The sequence below is a fragment of the Bombina bombina genome, chromosome 3, assembly GCF_027579735.1.
Source record: "Bombina bombina isolate aBomBom1 chromosome 3, aBomBom1.pri, whole genome shotgun sequence".
Classification (NCBI taxonomy): domain Eukaryota; kingdom Metazoa; phylum Chordata; class Amphibia; order Anura; family Bombinatoridae; genus Bombina; species Bombina bombina.
Window position 1 is genome coordinate 1,143,033,347 of NC_069501.1, and position 20,847 is coordinate 1,143,054,193.

Genomic DNA, 20,847 nt, shown 5'->3' on the forward strand with positions numbered 1-20,847 from the left:
GTTAGTCGGCATAACTCTCCCCTCGTTGTTTGGTGAAATTTGTTCAATTTGTACAGATTGACTTTTATTTAAAGTAGCATCAATACAGTTAGTACATAAATTTCTATTGGGCTCCACTTTGGCATTGCAACAAATGACACAGGTATCATCCTCTGAATCAGACATGTTTAACACACTAGCAAATAAACTTGCAACTTGGAAATACAATTCAATTAGAATAATATTAAAACGTACTGTGCCTTTAAGAAGCACAGAAGATCTATGACAGTTGAAAATTAATAAATTGAAACAGTTATAGCCTCAATCCTTGTAAACAACACAACTTTAGCAAAGGTTTAATCCCATTAGCAAAGATAACAAATTCTGAAAGCAGGAAACAAATTACAGAATAAACGTTTTTTATCTCAGTCAAACTATAATTCTCACAGCTCTGCTGAGAGAAATTACCTCCCTCAAAATAAGTTTTGGAAGACCCCCTGAGCTCTGTAGAGATGAACCGGATCATGCAGGGAATACAATGAGTTGCTGACTGAAATATTTGATGCGTAGTAAAAGCGCCAAAAAACGGCCCCTCCCCCTCACACACAGCAGTGAGGGAGAACAGAAACTGTCAGAAAACAGATTAAGCAACTGCCAAGTGGAAAAATAGTGCCCAAACATTTATTCACTCAGTACCTCAGCAAATGAAAACGATTTTACAATCCAGCAAAAACGTTTAAACATAATCTCTAGTTATTAAACAGCTTTATGTATTTCTTACAGTGTAATTCTAGTGAAGTACCATTCCCCAGAATACTGAAGTGTAAAGTATACATACATGACATTATATCGGTATGGCAGGATTTTCTCATCAATTCCATTGTCAGAAAATAAAAACTGCTACATACCTCTATGCAGATTCATCTGCCCGCTGTCCCCTGATCTGAAGTTTACCTCTCCTCAGATGGCCGAGAAACAGCAATATGATCTTAACTACTCCGGCTAAAATCATAACAAAAACTCTGGTAGATTCTTCTTCAAACTCTGCCAGAGAGATAATAACACACTCCGGTGCTATTTTAAAATAACAAACTTTTGATTGAAGATATAAAACTAAGTATAATCACCATAGTCCTCTCACACATCCTATCTAGTCGTTGGGTGCAAGAGAATGACTGGGAGTGACGTAGAGGGGAGGAGCTATATGCAGCTCTGCTGGGTGAATCCTCTTGCACTTCCTGTTGGGGAGGAGTAATATCCCAGAAGTAATGATGACCCGTGGACTGATCACACTTAACAGAAGAAAGTGCCAAAAGCAAGTGATGTCTACATATTAAATATAAAAGTATTGTCATTTTTTTAGTTAAAATTTACTATCAGAAAATTAGATATGCAACAATGCATCCACTTATGTTCAAGCTTTGTTTGCAATAACTGAGGTATGAAAATTATGTACGACGCAAATAGTGCGCTATCAACACTTTATTAGTTTTAAATTGGAGATGGTTTTCAAACAATTTGTACAAAAAAAAGCTTGATAAACTAGAAAATATAATATTTGATTTATATCAGGAAAAAGAAGCACTGCAATATCCAACAATATAAAAATTGATATATACACATATTTATAAACAACTAGGCTGACCATATTGCCCCTTTAAAAAGGGACACATATGAAAAATACATATGTCAGGGTTTTTATACAAAACATTTCTTCAAGCAGCCCTGACATGTATTTATCATTTGTGTTCCTTTTTAAAATGGCAATATGGTCACCCTATACACAACTCTTCTTCTTGACCATTATTTCTCATCACACACAAGTTTAACAGTGCTAATGAACAGTACATAAAATGCCTACAGAAAGAAAAAACAAACAAATGCTACTAAATAGTTATTTATTATTCCACACTGTGGAAATATTTTATCGTTTATTTATTGGCAATCTTCAACACATCTTGGGTACACAGCCAATACGGCAAGTGAATCATCATAACATTTCACTTTATGTACACAAATTAAAATATATATATATATATAACAGTAGCTCTAAAAATCTTAAAATATCCATTATGTACAGGAGAGGTAACATTATCAACTACTAAACTCACTTTGTGATATAAATTAGTAGAGAAAAAAATATGAAAATATGCATCACAAAATGTTCTGAAACGGCAGCCATTAGCAGTGAATCTTATATTACATAAATATTGATTTAGTAAATAAATCTAGTGATGGTACCTTTGCTACTCATACATAGATTCAGAATGGTAACTATTGTACAGAGAAAAAAATAATCCCATAAACGGGAGAACAATTCATTTTTTATTTTAACAAAGTATATACACAAGACAACAAACCTAGTATAGATAACATGATACAAGTTTGTTTTTTTAAAGTCTACAATTTATTGAAGCTGGACTCTGTATGCACATACTAACAACTTCACCTAGAAAGGGGGAGAGAGAGAAAAAAATCACCATTAGTTGTGAAAAGTAGATTCCTCAAGTAGTTTCAGTTAAAGGGACACTGAACCCAAATTTTTTCTTTTGTAATTCAGAAAGAGCATGCAATTTTAAGCAACTTTCTAATTTACTCCTATTATCAATTTTTCTTCGTTCTCTTGCTATCATTATTTGAAAAAGAAGGCATCTAAGCTTTTTTTTGATTTCAGTACTCTGGACAGCACTTTTTTATTGGTGGATGAATTTATCCACCAATCAGCAAGGACAACCCAGGTTGTTCACCAAAAATGGGCCGGCATCTAAACTTACATTCTTGCATTTCAAATAAAGATACCAAGAGAATGAAGACAATTTGATAATAGGAGTAAATTAGAAAGTTGCTTAAAATTTCATGCTCAATCTGAATCACGAAAGAAAAATTTTGGGTACAGTGTCCCTTTAAAGAACCAAATCAATGCAGCAGAATTGCATAACTAACGTGCACAATGAAAAGATAATGCAATAGAACTTACTCTGAATTTCAAATAAGCAGTAGATTTGTTTGACAAGTTAATTTTTCTCCCATTTTCCAGCCCCCTGTATCATGTGACAGACATCAGCCAATAACAGACTAGTATACATATACCCTTTAAGCTTGTGCACATGCTCAGTAGGATCTTGCTCCCCAGAAAGAGTGAATATAAAAAGACTGTGAAACATTTGATAAGGATTCAGAAAGAGCATGCAGTTTTAATACAAACGTTTATTTTGAGTTGTGTCCCTTTATTAACAAGTTTTCTATATTAACATATGTATAAACCGTCTGGTGGTCACAGATCTCTTCTAACAAGCAAAGCATGGGACGAATAAATTCATTTTAAATGTGGCTTTCCAAATAATAAAAAAAGAAATGCACAAATGATTTTAAATAGCATTTAGCTAGACTATTTTCTTTTTCCCCCATGAAGATTTAAATTTACAGCAGCCACCCTGTCAGTAAATCTATTACGGCGTCAATAAAACAAGTATGTTAGCGTCACTCTTGTTCACGACACTCCAGACCCCATGACAAAGATAAACATTACATATACATACTGTATATACAGTGCTCTCTTCACAGACCTATTAAATAGGCTCACCACCATCATTACTAAAAAAAAAAAAGGTACATATAACCCCAAATATTTATTCTATGATTCAGGTAGAACATAACATTTTAAACATTTCAATTTACTTCTATTATGAAATTTTCTTTGTTTTCTTCTAATCCTTTGTATGCTCTGTCTGAATCATGAAAGAATTTTTTTGGGGTTTCATGTCCCGTTAAGTTAAAATTTGTAAAAAAAAAAAATTCAGTTAGTTGCACACATTATCAATGTATGTTAAATTATTCAGCCAATTTGTGCTTTGGTTGGCATAATTAGCATTTATAAATAATATAAACACACACAGTGTGCTCCTCAGGACGTATTTAAATGGTCACAACACCCAGCTGACTTTACTTACCATCAGGCTAAAATTTAAACGGGACATAAAACTAAAAATGTTCTATTCAGATAGATTATGGATTATTTTTATTATTATTATTTTTTTATTTATTTTTTTAACAACTTTCCATTTTACACTATTTAATTTGCATTGTTCTTTTGGTATCCTTTGTTAAAAAAACATAACTAGGTAAGCTCAGGAGCCACAATGCACTATTGGGAGCTAGATGCTGATTGGTGGCTGCACACATGCCTCTTGTCATTGGCTCACTTGTGTGCAGCTAGCTCCCAGTAGTGCATTGCTGCTTCAATACAGGATTTCAAGAGCATTAGGTAAATTTAACCACATAAGTAAATTGGAAATTGTATGTTATATCTAAATCATGAAAAAAATTGTTTTTAAAGTCTCTTTAAGCAGCTATGGTTCCTTTAATGGGACACTCAAAAATTAAACTTTTATTATTCAGATAGATCATGCCATTTTAAACAACTTTCCAATTTACTTCCATTAACAAAATGTGCAGTCTTTTTATATTTAAACTTTTTGAGTCACCATCTCCTACTTGCATGTGCAAGAATAAGTGTATGAATTTGTGAATGGCTGATGGCTGTCACATGGTATGTGTATGCATTTGTGATTGACTGATGGCTGTCACATGGTATGTGTATGCATTTGTGATTGACTGATGGCTGTCACAAAGGTACAGGGGGAGTGGAAAAAGACAACTTTTAAAAAATTGTGAGGGGGAAAAAACAAACAAAACTACTACTCATTTGAAGTTCAGACTAAGTGCTATTGCATTGTCTTGTTATCTTGCATTTGTTGATTATGCAAATCTACTGTGGTGACTGGTCCTTTAAGTGTAATGCGTGGGAGTGTCATAGAATTGTTCTAAAATTGAAAACACTGAAAAATAACTCACCTTAGCTGATGATGCTTCTGATAATCTAATAAAAAGCTTATTAACTCCAACTACTGGGCTAAACGAATAAATAAAATGAGAATCCTATAGGGGGAAAAAAAAAATTAAAAAATAAACTAAGTATATATTAGTAACATCCTACAGTACAGCATTATGTTTTTAATGTATCAGTGAGTTAAAGAAGCCTAAAAGAAAAAAAAGAAAAAATGTATGCTTACCTGATAAATTTGTTTCTTTTTAGACACGATGAGTCCACAGAGCATCTTCATCACTTATGGGATATTCACATTCTGGTCAGCAGGAGGAGGCAAAGAGCACCACAGCAGAGCTGTTAAATAGCTCCTCCGTTCCCTCCCACTCCAGTCATTCGACCAAAGTTAGGAAGAGAAAGGAAAAGCCAAGGTGCAGAGGTGTCTGAAGTTTATAACAAACAAAACAACCTGTCTAAACTAACAGGGCGGGCCATGGATTCATCGGGTCTAGAAAGAAACAAATTTATCAGGTAAGCATACATTTTCTTTTCTTTTTAAAGACACAATGAGTCCATGGATCATCTTCATTACTTATGGGACACAATACCCAAGCTAGAGGACACAGATGATACGGGAGGGACAAGACAGGGAACCTAAACGGAAGGCACCACTGCTTGAAGAACCTTTCTCCCAAAAGCTGCCTCAGCAGAGGCAAAAGTATCAAATTTGTAAAATTTAGAAAAAGTGTGAAGAGAGGACCAAGTTGCAGCTTGCAAATCTGTTCAACAGAAGCTTCATTTTTGAATGCCCATGAGGAAGCAACAGCCCTAGTGGAATGAGCCGTAACCCTCTCAGGAGGCTGCTGTCCAGCAGTCTTATATGCAAAGTGGATGATACTCTTCAGCCAAAAAGAAAGAGGTAGCCGTGACTTTCTTACCCTTACGTTTTCCAGAGAAAATTACAAAGAAGAGGACTGACGAAAGTCCTTAGTCACCTGTAAATAAATTTTTAAAGCATGGACTACGTCCAAATTGTGCAGAATACGTTCTTTCTTAGGAGGATTAGGACACAAGGAAGGAACAACAATCTCCTGATTAATGTTCCTATCTGAAACAACCTTAGGAAGAAAACCTAGTTTAGTACGTAAAAACTACCTTATCTCAATGGAAAATAAGGTAAGGCGAAGTGTATTGCAACTCCGAGAGCTCCGACACTCTACGAGCTGAAGAAATAGCAACAAGAAATAAAACTTTCCAAGATAACAACTTAATATCTAAGGAATGCATAGGCTCAAACGGAGCCCCTTGCAGAACTTTGAGAACTAAATTCAGACTCCATGGAGGAGTAACTGGTTTGAACACAGGCCTGACAAAATGATTGTACATCTGGGACATTGGCCAGATGTTTGTGTAACAAAATAGATAAGGCCGAAATTTGAACCTTTAGGGAACTTGCCGATAAACCCTTCTCCAAACCTTCTTGGAGAAAAAGACAAAATTCTGGGAATCTCCATGAGTAGCCCTTGGATTCACACCAAGAGAGATATTTACGCCATATCTTATGGGAAATCTTTCTAGTTACAGGCTTACAAGCCTGAATCATGGTCTCTATGACCGAATCAGAAAAACCCTGCTTGGATAGGATTAAGCGTTCAATCTCCAAGCAGTCAGCTTCAGAGAAACTTGATTTGGGTGAAGGAAGGGCCCTTGAATGAGAAGGTCCTTCCTCAATGGAAGTCTCCAAGGTGGCAGGGATGAAATGTCCACCAGATCTGCATACCAAATCCTGCAAGGCCAAGCAGGAGCAATGAGGATCACCGGTGCTCTCTCCTGCTTGATTCGAGCAATGACCCGAGGAAGAATCGCAAACGGAGGGAATAGGTATGCAAGATTGAAGAACCAAGGAACCGCCAGAGCATCTATCAGTTCCGCCTGGGGATTCCTGGACCTCGACCCGTATCTCAGGAGCTTGGCATACTAACTAGATGCCATGAGATCTAACTCCGGCCGACCCCATTTGAGAATCAGGTTGGAGTTCCCACTCTCCCGGATGAAAAGTCTGCCTGCTCAGAAAGTCCGCCTCCCAGTTGTCCACCCCTGACATGTGGATCGCTGACAGATGGCAAGAGTGGACCTCCGCCCACCGGATTATCCTGGCTACCTCAGTCATCGCTAAGGAACGCCTCGTTCCTCCCTGATGATTGATGTAAGCTACTGATGCGATGTTGTCCGACTGGAATCTGATAAACTGGGCCTTGGAGACCGCCCTTAGTTCCAGAATGTTTATAGGAAGAACAGACTCTGCCTGAGTCCACACTCCCTGAGCCTTTAGGGAACCCCAAAAGGCTGGCGTCTGTCACAATTACACAGGAAGGTCTGCGAAAGCAGGTTCCCTGGTAAGAATGATCCAGAGACAACCACCATTGAAGAGAGTCCCTTGTCTCCTGTTCCAGGGTTATTCGAGGAGACAAGTCTGCATAATCTCCATTTCACTGCCTGAGCATGTTTAACTGCAGAGGCCTCAGGTGAAAACGAGCAAACGGGATGATGTCCATTGCCGCCACCATCAGTCCGATTACTTCCATGCACTGAGCCACTGGCGGCCGAGGATTGGACTGAAGGGCTCGACAGGTACCTAGAATCTTTGATTTCCTGACCTGTGTCAGAAAAATCCTCATGGATATAGAATCGATTAGAGTTCCCAAGAAAATCACCCTTGTCTTCGGGATTAAGGAACTCTTTTCCAGATTTACCTTCCACCTGTGAGTTCTCAGGAAGGATAGCACAATGTTGGTATGAGATCTTGCTTGTTGACAAGATGGCGCCTGGATTAGAATATCGTCCAGATAAGGCTCCACCGCAATGCCCCGTGTTCTTAGAACTGCCAGCAGAGACCCCAGAACCTTTGTGAAAATTCTGGGTGCCGTGGCCAGATCGAAAGGAAGAGCCACAAACTGAAAGTGTTTGTCCAAAAAGGCAAACCATAGGAACTTGTGATCTCTGTGGATAGGAACATGTAGATATGCATCCTTTAAATCCACTGTCATCATAAAGTGACCCTCCTGGATCAATGGAAGAATGATACGAATAGTTTCCATCTTGAATGATGGAACTCTGAGAAACTGGTTTACACTAGAGGTCTAAGAAAGGTCTGAAGGTTCCCTCCTTTTTGGGAACTACAAACAGATTTGAATAAAAACCCTGCCCCTGTACTGGAACAGGAATAATCACTCCCAGGGAGGAGAGGTCTCTTACACAATGTAAGAACGCCTTTTTTTTTTTTTTATCTGGTTTGCAGATAATCTTGAAAGAAGGAATCTTCCTCGGGGAGGAAAGTTTTTGAACTCCAGTTTATATCCCCGAGACACTATTTCTATTGCCCAGGGATCCTGAACATCCCGAACCCAAGCATGAATGAAGAAGGAAAGTCTGCCCCCTACCAGATCCGGTCCTGGATCGGGGGCATGTCCTTCATGCTGTTTTGGCTTCAGCAGCAGGCTTCTTGGACTGTTTACCCTTGTTCCAAGACTGGTTGGGTCTCCAAGTAGGCTTAGATTGTTCTGGTTTAGGAGGAGGAAGAGAAAGAATTTCCCTTAAAATTTCGAAAGGAACGAAAATTACTCTGTCCTGTTTGTTTCTCTTATCCTAAGGAAGAAGATGACCCTTACCTCCCGTGATATCAGAGATAATTTCTGTCAGACCAGGTCCAAACAAGGTCTTTCCCTTGTTAGGAATTGCTAGAAGCTTAGACGACACATCCGCAGACCAAGGTTTTAACCATAAGGCTCTGCGGGCTAGGATAGAGAACCCTGAAGTCTTAGCTGCCAATTTAGAAATTCAGAGTAAGAGGAAACTTCAAAATATCTATCCAATTTACCTGACTTCGCAGGAGCGACCACTACTGTAGAATCAGTCGTCTAAAGTAACCAAAACCTCCCTGAGTAACAGGCGGAGGTGTTCTAGTTTAAACCTGAAAGATACAACCTCTGAATCTGTCAAAGGTAATGAACTTTCTGAGTCTGAAATTTCGCCTTCTGATAGAACCTCAATACCCTCCATCTCAGTTCCCTGAGAGGGTACATCCGAGATTGCCACCATAGAATCAGAAACCTCACTGACATCATGGTTGTCTTTCCTCTTACGCTTGCCTTGAAGCATAGGAAAAGCAGACAACGCATCAGAAATTGTGGAAGACATAAGCGCAGCTATGTGTTAAGGTAACTCAAGCAGACGCTAGAGCAGAAGTACAGGGCACTGCTTGCGCAGTCGTTAAAGATTGGGACGCTTGGGGAGAAAGCTGCGGCATACTCTGACTCTCGTCATTAGACTCCTGAGAGGCATCTACCTTTGAGAAATTTTGCTCATCAAAAATCTTATCCCTATAACTTAAAGACCTCTCAATACATGAGGGACAGAAAGGAAATGGTGGTTCCACATTTGCATCCAAACACATGGGAGCAAGTAACATTTTCCAAGGCTCCTAAGTCCATACTTAGCACAATAAGAATTATTTTTTAATAAAAAAAACAGAATTTATGCTTACCTGATAAATTACTTTCTCCAACGGTGTGTCCGGTCCACGGCGTCATCCTTACTTGTGGGATATTCTCTTCCCCAACAGGAAATGGCAAAGAGTCCCAGCAAAGCTGGTCACATGATCCCTCCTAGGCTCCGCCCACCCCAGTCATTCGACCAACGGACAGGAGGAAATATATATAGGAGAAATCATATGATACCGTGGTGACTGTAGTTAGAGAAAATAATTCATCAGATCTGATTAAAAAAACCAGGGCGGGCCGTGGACCGGACACACCGTTGGAGAAAGTAATTTATCAGGTAAGCATAAATTCTGTTTTCTCCAACATAGGTGTGTCCGGTCCACGGCGTCATCCTTACTTGTGGGAACCAATACCAAAGCTTTAGGACACGGATGAAGGGAGGGAGCAAATCAGGTCACCTAAACGGAAGGCACCACAGCTTGCAAAACCTTTCTCCCAAAAATAGCCTCCGAAGAAGCAAAAGTATCAAATTTGTAAAATTTGGCAAAAGTGTGCAGTGAAGACCAAGTCGCTGCCTTACATATCTGGTCAACAGAAGCCTCGTTCTTGAAGGCCCATGTGGAAGCCACAGCCCTAGTGGAGTGAGCTGTGATTCTTTCAGGAGGCTGCCGTCCGGCAGTCTCATAAGCCAATCGGATAATGCTTTTAAGCCAAAAGGAAAGAGGTAGAAGTCGCTTTTTGACCTCTCCTTTTGCCAGAATAAACAACAAACAAGGAAGATGTTTGTCTGAAATCTTTAGTAGCCTCTAAATAGAATTTTAGAGCACGGACTACGTCCAAATTGTGTAACAAACGTTCCTTCTTTGAAACTGGATTCGGACACAAAGAAGGTACAACTATCTCCTGGTTAATATTTTTGTTGGAAACAACTTTCGGAAGAAAACCAGGCTTAGTACGCAAAACCACCTTATCTGCATGGAACACCAGATAGGGCGGAGAACACTGCAGAGCAGATAACTCTGAAACTCTTCTAGCAGAAGAAATTGCAACCAAAAACAAAACTTTCCAAGATAATAACTTAATATCTACGGAATGTAAGGGTTCAAACGGAACCCCTTGAAGAACTGAAAGAACTAGATTTAGACTCCAGGGAGGAGTCAAAGGTCTGTAAACAGGCTTGATTCTAACCAGAGCCTGAACAAATGCTTAAACATCTGGCACAGCTGCCAGCCTTTTGTGAAGTAAAACAGATAAAGCAGAGATCTGTCCCTTCAGAGAACTTGCAGATAATCCTTTCTCCAAACCTTCTTGTAGAAAGGATAGAATCTTAGGAATTTTTATCTTGTTCCATGGGAATCCTTTAGATTCACACCAACAGATATATTTTTTCCATATTTTATGGTAAATTTTTCTAGTTACAGGCTTTCTAGCCTGAATCAGAGTATCTATTACAGAATCTGAAAACCCACGCTTTGATAAAATCAAGCGTTCAATCTCCAAGCCGTCAGTTGGAGGGAAACCAGATTCGGATGTTCGAATGGACCTTGAACAAGAAGGTCCTGTCTCAAAGGTAGCTTCCATGGTGGAGCCGATGACATATTCACCAGGTCTGCATACCAAGTCCTGCGTGGCCACGCAGGAGCTATCAAGATCACCGAAGCCCTCTCCTGATTGATCCTGGCTACCAGCCTGGGAATGAGAGGAAACGGTGGGAATACATAAACTAGGTTGAAGGTCCAAGGTGCTACTAGTGCATCTACTAGAGTCGCCTTGGGATCCCTGGATCTGGACCCGTAGCAAGGAACCTTGAAGTTCTGACGAGACGCCATCAGATCCATGTCTGGAATGCCCCATAATTGAGTTATTTGGGCAAAGATTTCCGGATGGAGTTCCCACTCCCCCGGATGGAATGTCTGACGACTCAGAAAATCCGCTTCCCAATTTTCCACTCCTGGGATGTGGATTGCAGACAAGTGGCAGGAGTGATCCTCCGCCCATTGAATTATTTTGGTCACTTCTTCCATCGCCAGGGAACTCCTTGTTCCCCCCCTGATGATTGATATATGCAACAGTCGTCATGTTGTCTGATTGAAACCTTATGAATTTGGCCTTTGCTAGTTGAGGCCAAGCTTTGAGAGCATTGAATATCGCTCTCAGTTTCAGAATGTTTATCGGGAGAAGAGATTCTTCCCGAGACCATAGACCCTGAGCTTTCAAGGGTTCCCAGACCGCGCCCCAGCCCACCAGACTGGCGTCAGTCGTGACAATGACCCACTCTGGTCTGCGGAAGCTCATTCCCTGTGACAGATTGTCCAGGGTCAGCCACCAACGGAGTGAATCTCTGGTCTTTTGATCTACTTGAATCGTCGGAGACAAGTCTGTATAATCCCCATTCCACTGTCTGAGCATGCACAGTTGTAATGGTCTTAGATGAATTCGTGCAAAAGGAACTATGTCCATTGCTGCAACCATCAATCCTATTACTTCCATGCACTGCGCTATGGAAGGACGAAGAACAGAATGAAGTACTTGACAAGAGCTTAGAATTTGATTTTCTGACCTCTGTCAGAAAAATCCTCATTTCTAAGGAATCTATTATTGTTCCCAAGAAGGGAACTCTTGTTGACGGGGACAGAGAACTTTTTTCTTTGTTCACCTTCCATCCGTGAGATCTGAGAAAGGCTAGGACGATGTCCGTATGAGCCTTTGCTTTTGACAGAGACGACGCTTGAATCAGGATGTCGTCCAAGTAAGGTACTACTGCAATGCCCCTTGGTCTTAGAACCGCTAGAAGGGACCCTAGTACCTTTGTGAAAATCCTTGGAGCAGTGGCTAATCCGAATGGAAGTGCCACAAACTGGTAATGCTTGTCCAGAAAAGCGAACCTTAGGAACTGATGATGTTCCTTGTGGATAGGAATATGTAGGTACGCATCCTTTAAATCCATGGTAGTCATAAATTGATTTTCCTGGATAGTAGGTAGGATCGTTCGAATAGTTTCCATTTTGAACGATGGAACCTTGAGAAATTTGTTTAGGATCTTGAGATCCAAAATTGGTCTGAATGTTCCCTCTTTTTTGGGAACTATGAACAGGTTGGAATAAAAACCCATCCCTTGTTCTCTTATTGGAACTGGATGAATCACTCCCATCTTTAACAGGTCTTCTACACAATGTAAGAATGCCTGTCTTTTTATTTGGTTTGAAGATAATTGAGACCTGTGGAACCTTCCCCTTGGGGGTAGTTCCTTGAATTCCAGGAGATAACCTTGAGAAACTATTTCTAGCGCCCAAGGATCCTGAACATCTCTTGCCCAAGCCTGAGCAAAGAGAGAAAGTCTGCCCCCCACCAGATCCGGTCCCGGATCGGGGGCCATCCCTTCATGCTGTTTTGGTAGCAGTGGTAGGCTTCTTGGCCTGCTTACCCTTGTTCCAGCCTTGCATTGGTCTCCAGGCTGGTTTGGGTTGTGAAGTATTACCCTCTTGCTTAGAGGATGTAGAATTAGAGGCTGGTCCGTTTCTGCGAAAGGGACGAAAATTAGGCTTATTTTTAGCCTTAAAAGACCTATCCTGTGGGAGGGCGTGGCCCTTTCCCCCAGTGATGTCTGAAATAATCTCTTTCAATCAGGTCCAAATAATGTTTTACCCTTGAAAGGGATGTTAAGCAATTTTGTCTTGGAAGACACATCCGCTGACCAAGACTTTAGCCAAAGCGCTCTGCGCGCCACGATAGCAAACCCTGAATTTTTCGCCGCTAATCTAGCTAATTGCAAAGCGGCATCTAAAATAAGAGTTAGCCAATTTAAGTGCTTGAACTCTGTCCATAACCTCCTCATACGAAGATTCTTTATTGAGCGACTTTTCTAGTTCCTCGAACCAGAAACACGCTGCCGTAGTGACAGGAACAATGCATGAAATTGGTTGTAGAAGGTAACCTTGCTGCACAAAAATCTTTTTAAGCAAACCCTCTAATTTTTTATCCATAGGATCTTTGAAAGCACAACTATCTTCTATAGGAATAGTAGTGCGTTTGTTTAGAGTAGAAACCGCCCCCTCGACCTTGGGGACTGTCTGCCATAAGTCCTTTCTGGGGTCGACTATAGGAAATAATTTCTTAAATATAGGGGGGGGGGGACAAAAGGTATGCCGGGCCTTTCCCACTCCTTATTTACTATGTCCGCCACCCGCTTGGGTATAGGAAAAGCGTCGGGGGGCACCGGAACCTCTAGGAACCTGTCCATCTTACATAATTTCTCTGGAATGACCAAATTGTCACAATCATTCAGAGTAGATAATACCTCCTTAAGCAGTGCGCGGAGATGTTCTAATTTAAATTTAAATGTCACAACATCAGGTTCAGCTTGTTGAGAAATTTTTCCTGAATCTGAAATTTCTCCCTCAGACAAAACCTCCCTCATGGCCCCTTCAGATTGGTGTGAGGGTATGTCAGAACAGTTATCATCAGCGTCCTCTTGCTCTACAGTGTTTAAAACAGAGCAATCGCGCTTTCTCTGAAAAGTAGGCATTTTGGATAAAATGTTTGCTATAGAGTTATCCATTACAGCCGTTAATTGTTGCATGGTAATAAGAATTGGCGCACTAGATGTACTAGGGGCCTCTTGTGTGGGCAAAACTGGTGTAGACACAGAAGGGGATGATGTAGTATCATGTTTACTCCCCTCATTTGAGGAATCATCTTGGGCAATATCATTATCTGTGGCATTGCTGTCCCTACTTTGTTTGGACACTATGGCACAATTATCACATAAATTTAAATGGGGAGACACCTTGGCTTTCATACATATAGAACATAGCTTATCTGATGGTACAGACATGTTAAACAGGCTTAAACTTGTCAACAAAGCACAAAAAAACGTTTTAAAATAAAACCGTTACTGTCACTTTAAATTTCAAACTGAAAACACTTTATTACTGAATATGTGAAAAAGTATGAAGGAATTGTTCAAAATTCACCAAAATTTCACCACATTGTCTTAAAGCATTAAAAGTATTGCACACCAAATTTCAGAGCTTTAACCCTTAAATTAACGGAACCGGAGCCGTTTTTACATTTAACCCCTATACAGTCCCAGCTATATGCTTTGCTGAGACCCAACCAAGCCCAGAGGGGAATACGATACCAAATGATGCCTTCTATAAGCTTTTTCAGTGATTCTTAGCTCCTCACACATGCATCTGCATGCCTTGCTCTCCAAAAACAACTGCGCATTAGTGGCGCGAAAATGAGGCTCTGTCTATAACTAGAAAAGGCCCCCATCTGAAAAAGGTGTCCAACACAGTGCCTGCCGTTTTTCTAAACAATCCCTAAGATTATAATAACCATTAATAGTTAGAATCTGCAAAATATGCCTAGCAAAGCAATCGTTTTAGCCCAGAAAAATGACTACCAGTTTTTTAAGCCCTTATGAAGCCCTTTATTCTTTTATTTAACTAAGAAAATGGCTTACCGGTCCCCATAAGGGGAAATGACAGCCTTCCAGCATTACATAGTCTTGTTAGAAATATGGCCAGTCATACCTTAAGCAGAAAAGTCTGCCAACTGTTTCCCCCAACTGAAGTTACTTCATCTCAACAGTCCTGTGTGGAAACAGCAATCGATTTTAGTAACTTCTGCTAAAATCATCTTCCTCTTACAAACAGAAATCTTCATCTTTTTTTCTGTTTCAGAGTAAATAGTACATACCAGCACTATTTTAAAATAACAAACACTTGATTGAAGAATAAAAACTACATTTAAACACCAAAAAAATCTTAACCATCTCCGTGGAGATGTTGCCTGTGCAACGGCAAAGAGAATGACTGGGGTGGGCGGAGCCTAGGAGGGATCATGTGACCAGCTTTGCTGGGACTCTTTGCCATTTCCTGTTGGGGAAGAGAATATCCCACAAGTAAGGATGACGCCGTGGACCGGACACACCTATGTTGGAGAAAGTTTACTAATTTTTTTTTTTTTATAAATAAGACGTTACTGTCTCTAAATTTTAACAAGAAAAAAAAAAACCTTTTTCTACTACTTGGGAAATATGTGCTAAAAAAAAAAAAAAAGACAAATTTACTATCAAATTGTTCAATATCAAAAAAATTGATGACAGAAAAAAGAAACCGTTACTGTGTATTTAAATTTTAAAAGCTAACTTTTTTACTGTAATAGCCAACGTATCCCAGCAGCTAAACAGAAAAAAATTCAAACACCCCTACACCTCAGCAACTCTGCTGAGGTGCCTACCTGCCAAACCGGACTCACTCCCTGGACTCAACCTTCTTTAGAGCTGGAACTATCCGGGTGTGTAAAAGCCCAATAACCCTATAACCGCCTGCTTAACTTGTCAGTAAACTATGCGGTTTTAGAGCCACAATGTGCCGACGCCATCCTTGCAGGCTATGGCAGCTACGGCTGAGAGTTGTGCGCTAGCCCCGCCCATCGTGGGTGTCACAGTTAAACCTAACCCGATCGGCTTAAGAGACTTAAACTAAACCGATAGGAAATAACCACCAGCAATAAAAAATGAGCTCCCCAGCCCCAGTACTCATGGCTGTCCTACAGTATCCTCTATTAACAAGAGAGATAGATGTCCCCACACAAGGATCTCTGTGTCTGAGCCTTATGTAATATGAAACAGTTTAAAGTGCCAACTTGCCTCTGAGATTACCGTTTCCCAGAATAAAAACAAAGTTAGCACTTACCTTTGTATTTTGCCGGACAGCAGGGCAGCTCAGCAGGTTTAGGAGGTCATCTCCCTCCCATAGCCCTGTGGAAAATCATAAGCCTGAGTTAATTGTGCTTAGGCTGTCAGGAGAAGTGCAGCATCAATGTATAGGAGGCCCAGTGAGAATTATGTCCCATCAGTTCCTAGTGCTCTAAAGCCATTAAAAACTGAAGAGACGGATATGGACTACAGCTACACCCTAGAACAAAGCAGCTCTCTCTGGCACTACTTAACACTTGATTGAAGAATCTTTTCTAACACCTAACTTTAGCTCTTCCTAGCACTAAAGTAGGCAAAGAGAATGACTGGGGTGGGAGGGAAGGGAGGAGCTATTTAACAGTTCTGCTGTGTCGCTCTTTGCCTCCTCCTGCTGACCAGGAGGTGAATATCTCTTAAGTAATGAAGAATGATCGGTAGACTCATTGTGTCTTCAAAAAGAAATATGCTCAACTGATCAATTCTTTTCTTTCTGAATGATGGTCCACAGTCCTCCATAACATATGGGATATATTTCCTGCCACTAGGAGGTGGTCAAGAACCCATATCAGAGCTTAAAAACCCTCCCATCTTTCTCTTAGTTTAACGTATCGCCAAGTTGGGAATAGAAAACATAGGTAGGAAAGACAAACCTGGGTTTGTAAAAGTGTCATTAGAATGGTCGCCAAAAATTGAAACAGGCGTGGCCTGTGGACCATCATTCCGAAATAATTTTTTTATCAGGTAAGCATAAATTTTGTTTTCTTTCGTAAAATGATAACGGTCCACAGTCCTCCATAACATATTGGATTAATATCAGGGAAGGGTGGGTCAATTTTTCACGGCAGTTGGTAATTAGCCGCAACTGTGGCCTGAAGTACTTTCCTGCCAAAAGCAAAACCTCAAAGCAATAAGATCTGAAAAAAACATGCAGGGAAGACATGTTGCAGCTTTGTAAATCTGCTCCAAAGAAGCATTAAAAACAAACAAAAAAAACCCCACACACCACAATGTTTCAACTGCTCTTGAGAAGAGCTATAATATGCTTAGTAGGTAACTATCCCGTCTGTAGAAAAGCCCTGTGACTCACTTTACCGTAGTAGGTTTTTGCCCCTTAAGAGTCCCAGAGTAGAGAAAAACTCGAGGTTTGTCTGGAATCTGTAGTAGCATGGAGATAGAACTTAAAAAGCATAGACTAGCCCAAGATTAAGGAATAGCTGCTACTTAGGAAAATTCCTTCATGGTGTTCAGATCCTGTTAACTCTTAGTCCTTAATATGATTTTACTCCTAAGTATAGCCTTCTCCTTGTGAATAAATTAGAAATGGAGAATCACAAGACAAGGGAAACAACTCAAACTCTCCTTGCTGAAGAGATTGCTAATAGTAAGAGCACTGTCCAAGGTAAAAGTAGATACCAATATAATGCATTAGTTCAAACAAAAGGGCCGAATTATCAAGCCCCGTATTGAGCTAAATGTAACGGTTTCCGTGCGAGCCTTCAGGCTTGCCAAAAACAGGAGTTAAGAAGCAGCGGTTTTAAGACCGCTGCTCCTTAACTCGTCCACCACCTCTGAGGCAACAGACAGCAATCCGCCCAAACGCATACGATCGGGTTGACACCCACTGCTAGCGACCAATTGGCCGCAAATGTGCAGGGGCAGCATTGCACAAGCATTTCTAATGAAATGCTTGTGCAATGATAAATGCTGAGAGCGTTTGCTGTCGGCATTTATCGATGTGCGGTGGACAAGATCCGCCACAGCAGATCATGTCCCCCCGCAGATTGGTAATTCGGCCTCAAAGAACTATGAATGCAGAGAAAATTAGATTCAGATTTAAGGGTGGAGGAATAAGATTCACAAGTTGATCAATTCTAACGAATAAGACAACTTCTTATAAAAAAGGAAAACAAAGCAGAAAAGAAAATTTATGCTTACCTGATAAATGTATTTCTTTTTTGACATGATGAGTCCACGGATCATCTTAATTACCAATGGGATATTCACCTCCTGGTCAGCAGGAGGAGGCAAAGAGCACCACAGCAGAGCTGTTAATAGCCCCTCCCTTCCCTCCCACTCCAGTCATTCGACCAAAGTTAAGAAAAGAAAGGAAAAGCCAAGGTGCAGGGGTGTCTGAAGTGAACAATAACCCACAACCTGTCTAAAGGAACAGGGCGAGCCGTGGACTCGTGTCAAAAAAGGAAATTTATGGTTACCTGATAAATTTATTTCTTTTACGATACGACGAGTCCACGGATTTCATCCTTATATGGGATATCGCCTCCTGGTCAACAGGAGGAGGCAAAGAGCTCCACAGCAGAGCTGCATAAATAGCTGCTCTCTTCCCCCCACAACCCAGTCATTCGACCGAAGTTAGGAAGAGAAAGGAAAAGCCAAGGAGCAGAGGTGACAAGTTTTACAAAAAATAAAAAACTTGTCTTAGAAAAACAACAGGTAAGCATAAATTTCCTTTTCTTTTACAAGATACGACAAGTCCATGGATTTCATCCTCACTTATGGGATACAATACCAAAGCTATAGGACACGGATGAACGGGAGAGACAAGACAGGAACCGAAACGGAAGGCACCACTGCTTGAAGAACCTCTCTCCCAAAAACAGCCTTGGACGAGGCAAAGGTATCAAATTTGGAAAATTTGGAAAAAGTGTGAAGAGACGACCAAGTTGCAGCCTTGCAAATCTGTTCAACAGAAGCATCATTTTTAAATGCCCGTGAGGACGCCACAGCCCTAGTAGAATGAGCCGTAATTTGTTCTGGAGGCTGCTATCCAGCAGTCTCATATGCAACACGGATAATACTCCTCAGCCAAAAAGAAAGAGAGGTAGCCGTAGCTTTCTGACCCCTACGTTTCCCAGAAAAAATAACAAATAATGAAGATGTTTGAGGAAAATCCTTAGTCGCCTGCAAGTAGAACTTCAAGGCACGGACTATGTCCAAAATTATGTAACAGACACTCCTTCTTAAAAGAAGGGTTAGGGAACAAAGGAGGAACAACAATTTCCCGATTAATATTTTTGTTAGAAACAACCTTATGAAGAAAACCAAGTTTGGTACGCAACACCACCTTATCAGAATGGAAAATAAAATAAGGAGAATCACATTGTAATGACGAAAGCTCAGAAACTCTGCGAGCAGAAGAAATAGCAATAAGAAATAAAACTTTCCAAGATAATAACTTAATATCTATGGAATGCATAGGTTCAAACGGAACCCTTTGGAGTTTGAATTTAGTTCTTAATGTTCTTCAAGGAGGAGCAATTGGTCGAAACACAGACTTAATTCTAGTCAGAGCCTGACAAAAGGATTGAACATCTGGAACATCTGCCAGACGCATGTGTAACAAGATAAATAAAGCAGAAATCTGCCCCTTTAATGAACTTGCTGACAACCCTTTCTGAGAAAGGGTGTGCTCAATCTGCGCTGGGATAATTACCAATAAACCACTGGGTAAATGGAGTATCCTCAAACTCCACAAAGACAAATACAATCATACAATAGTAATAAAAATATTACTATAATAACCCCTGGCGCTAACGTGTAGCTAAAATTGGTAGTGCAAAAGGCTCTAATTGGTATATACTATAAACAATAAATCCCCTTAGTGAGGCAATTTTAACTGGTTAAATTTACCCTTACATATATGAGTAGATGAATAATTCAAATGGGTAAATAATTAAAAAAGTATTATAAATAACAAACCCATTTAGGAATGCGCTCAAAGATGATTAGAAGAGAGTGGTAGTGCATTTGACAACCCTTTCTCCAGTCCTTCCTGGAAAAAAGACAAAATCCTAGGAATCCTGACCTTACTCCAAGAGTAACCCTTGGATTTGCACCAAAAAACATATTTACGCCATATCTTACGGTAAATTCTTCGAGTAACAGGCTTACGAGCTTGAATCAAGGTATTAATGACCGAATCAGAGAGCCCACGCTTAGATAAAATCAAGCGTTCAATCTCCAAGCAGTCAGCTGCAGAGAAATTAGATTTGGATGATGGAAGGGTCCCTGAATGAGAAGGTCCTGCCTCAGTGGAAGTTTCCACAGTGGCAGAGATGACATGTCCAGCAGATCTGAATACCAAGTCCTGCAAGGCCATGCAGGAGTGATTAGAATCACCGAGGCCCTCTCCTGTTTGACTCGAGCAATCACCCGAGGGAGGAGAGCAAATGGAGGAAACACATAAGCTAGGTTGAACGACCAAGGCATCTATCAGTTCGGCCTGAGGATCCCTTGACCTGGATCTGTATCTCGGGAGCTTGGCATTCTGACGAGACGCCATAAGATCCAGCTCCGGCCTGCCCCACCTTAGAATCAGACTGGCAAAGAAATCCGCCTCCCAGTTGTCCACCCCTGGGATGTAGATTGCTGACAGAAAACACAAGTGAGTTTCCGCCCACTGAATTATCTTGGATAATTTCGTCATCGCCAAGGAACTCCTTGTTCCTCCCGGATGATTGATGTAAGCCACAGTCGTGATGTTGTCCGACTGGAATCGGATGAATTTGGCCGAAACCAACTGAGGCCAAGCCTGAAGTGCATTGAAAATTGCTCTCAACTCCAGAATATTGATCGGAAGTAAAGACTCCGACCGAGTCCACACACCCAGAGCCTTCAGGGAGTTCCAGACTGCACCCCATCCTAGTAGGCTTGAGTCCGTTGTCACTATCACCCATGAGGGTCTGCGGAAGCACGTCCCTTGGGACAGATGATCCGACGACAACCACCAAAGAAGAGATTCCCTTGTCTCCTGATCGAGATCTATTTGAGACACATTTGCATAATCTCCATTCCATTGTCTGAGCATGCTCAGTTGCAGA

At 40.8% G+C, this 20,847-nt stretch overlaps 1 protein-coding gene across 1 annotated transcript in view; it reads right to left on the reverse strand.

The window, feature by feature from the left end:
• Positions 1–1,860: 1,860 nt before the first annotated feature.
• MPHOSPH8 (M-phase phosphoprotein 8) overlaps positions 1,861–20,847 on the reverse strand; it is a 163,874-nt gene continuing 144,887 nt past the window's right edge. Inside the window, exons 13-14 of the mRNA XM_053708533.1 lie at positions 4,834–4,917; positions 1,861–2,428 (exon numbers count right to left, since the gene is read on the reverse strand). Of these exons, the coding sequence (XP_053564508.1) occupies positions 2,387–2,428; positions 4,834–4,917 (126 nt within the window). The 3' untranslated portion in view covers positions 1,861–2,386. The remainder of the gene's footprint in view (positions 2,429–4,833; positions 4,918–20,847) is intronic.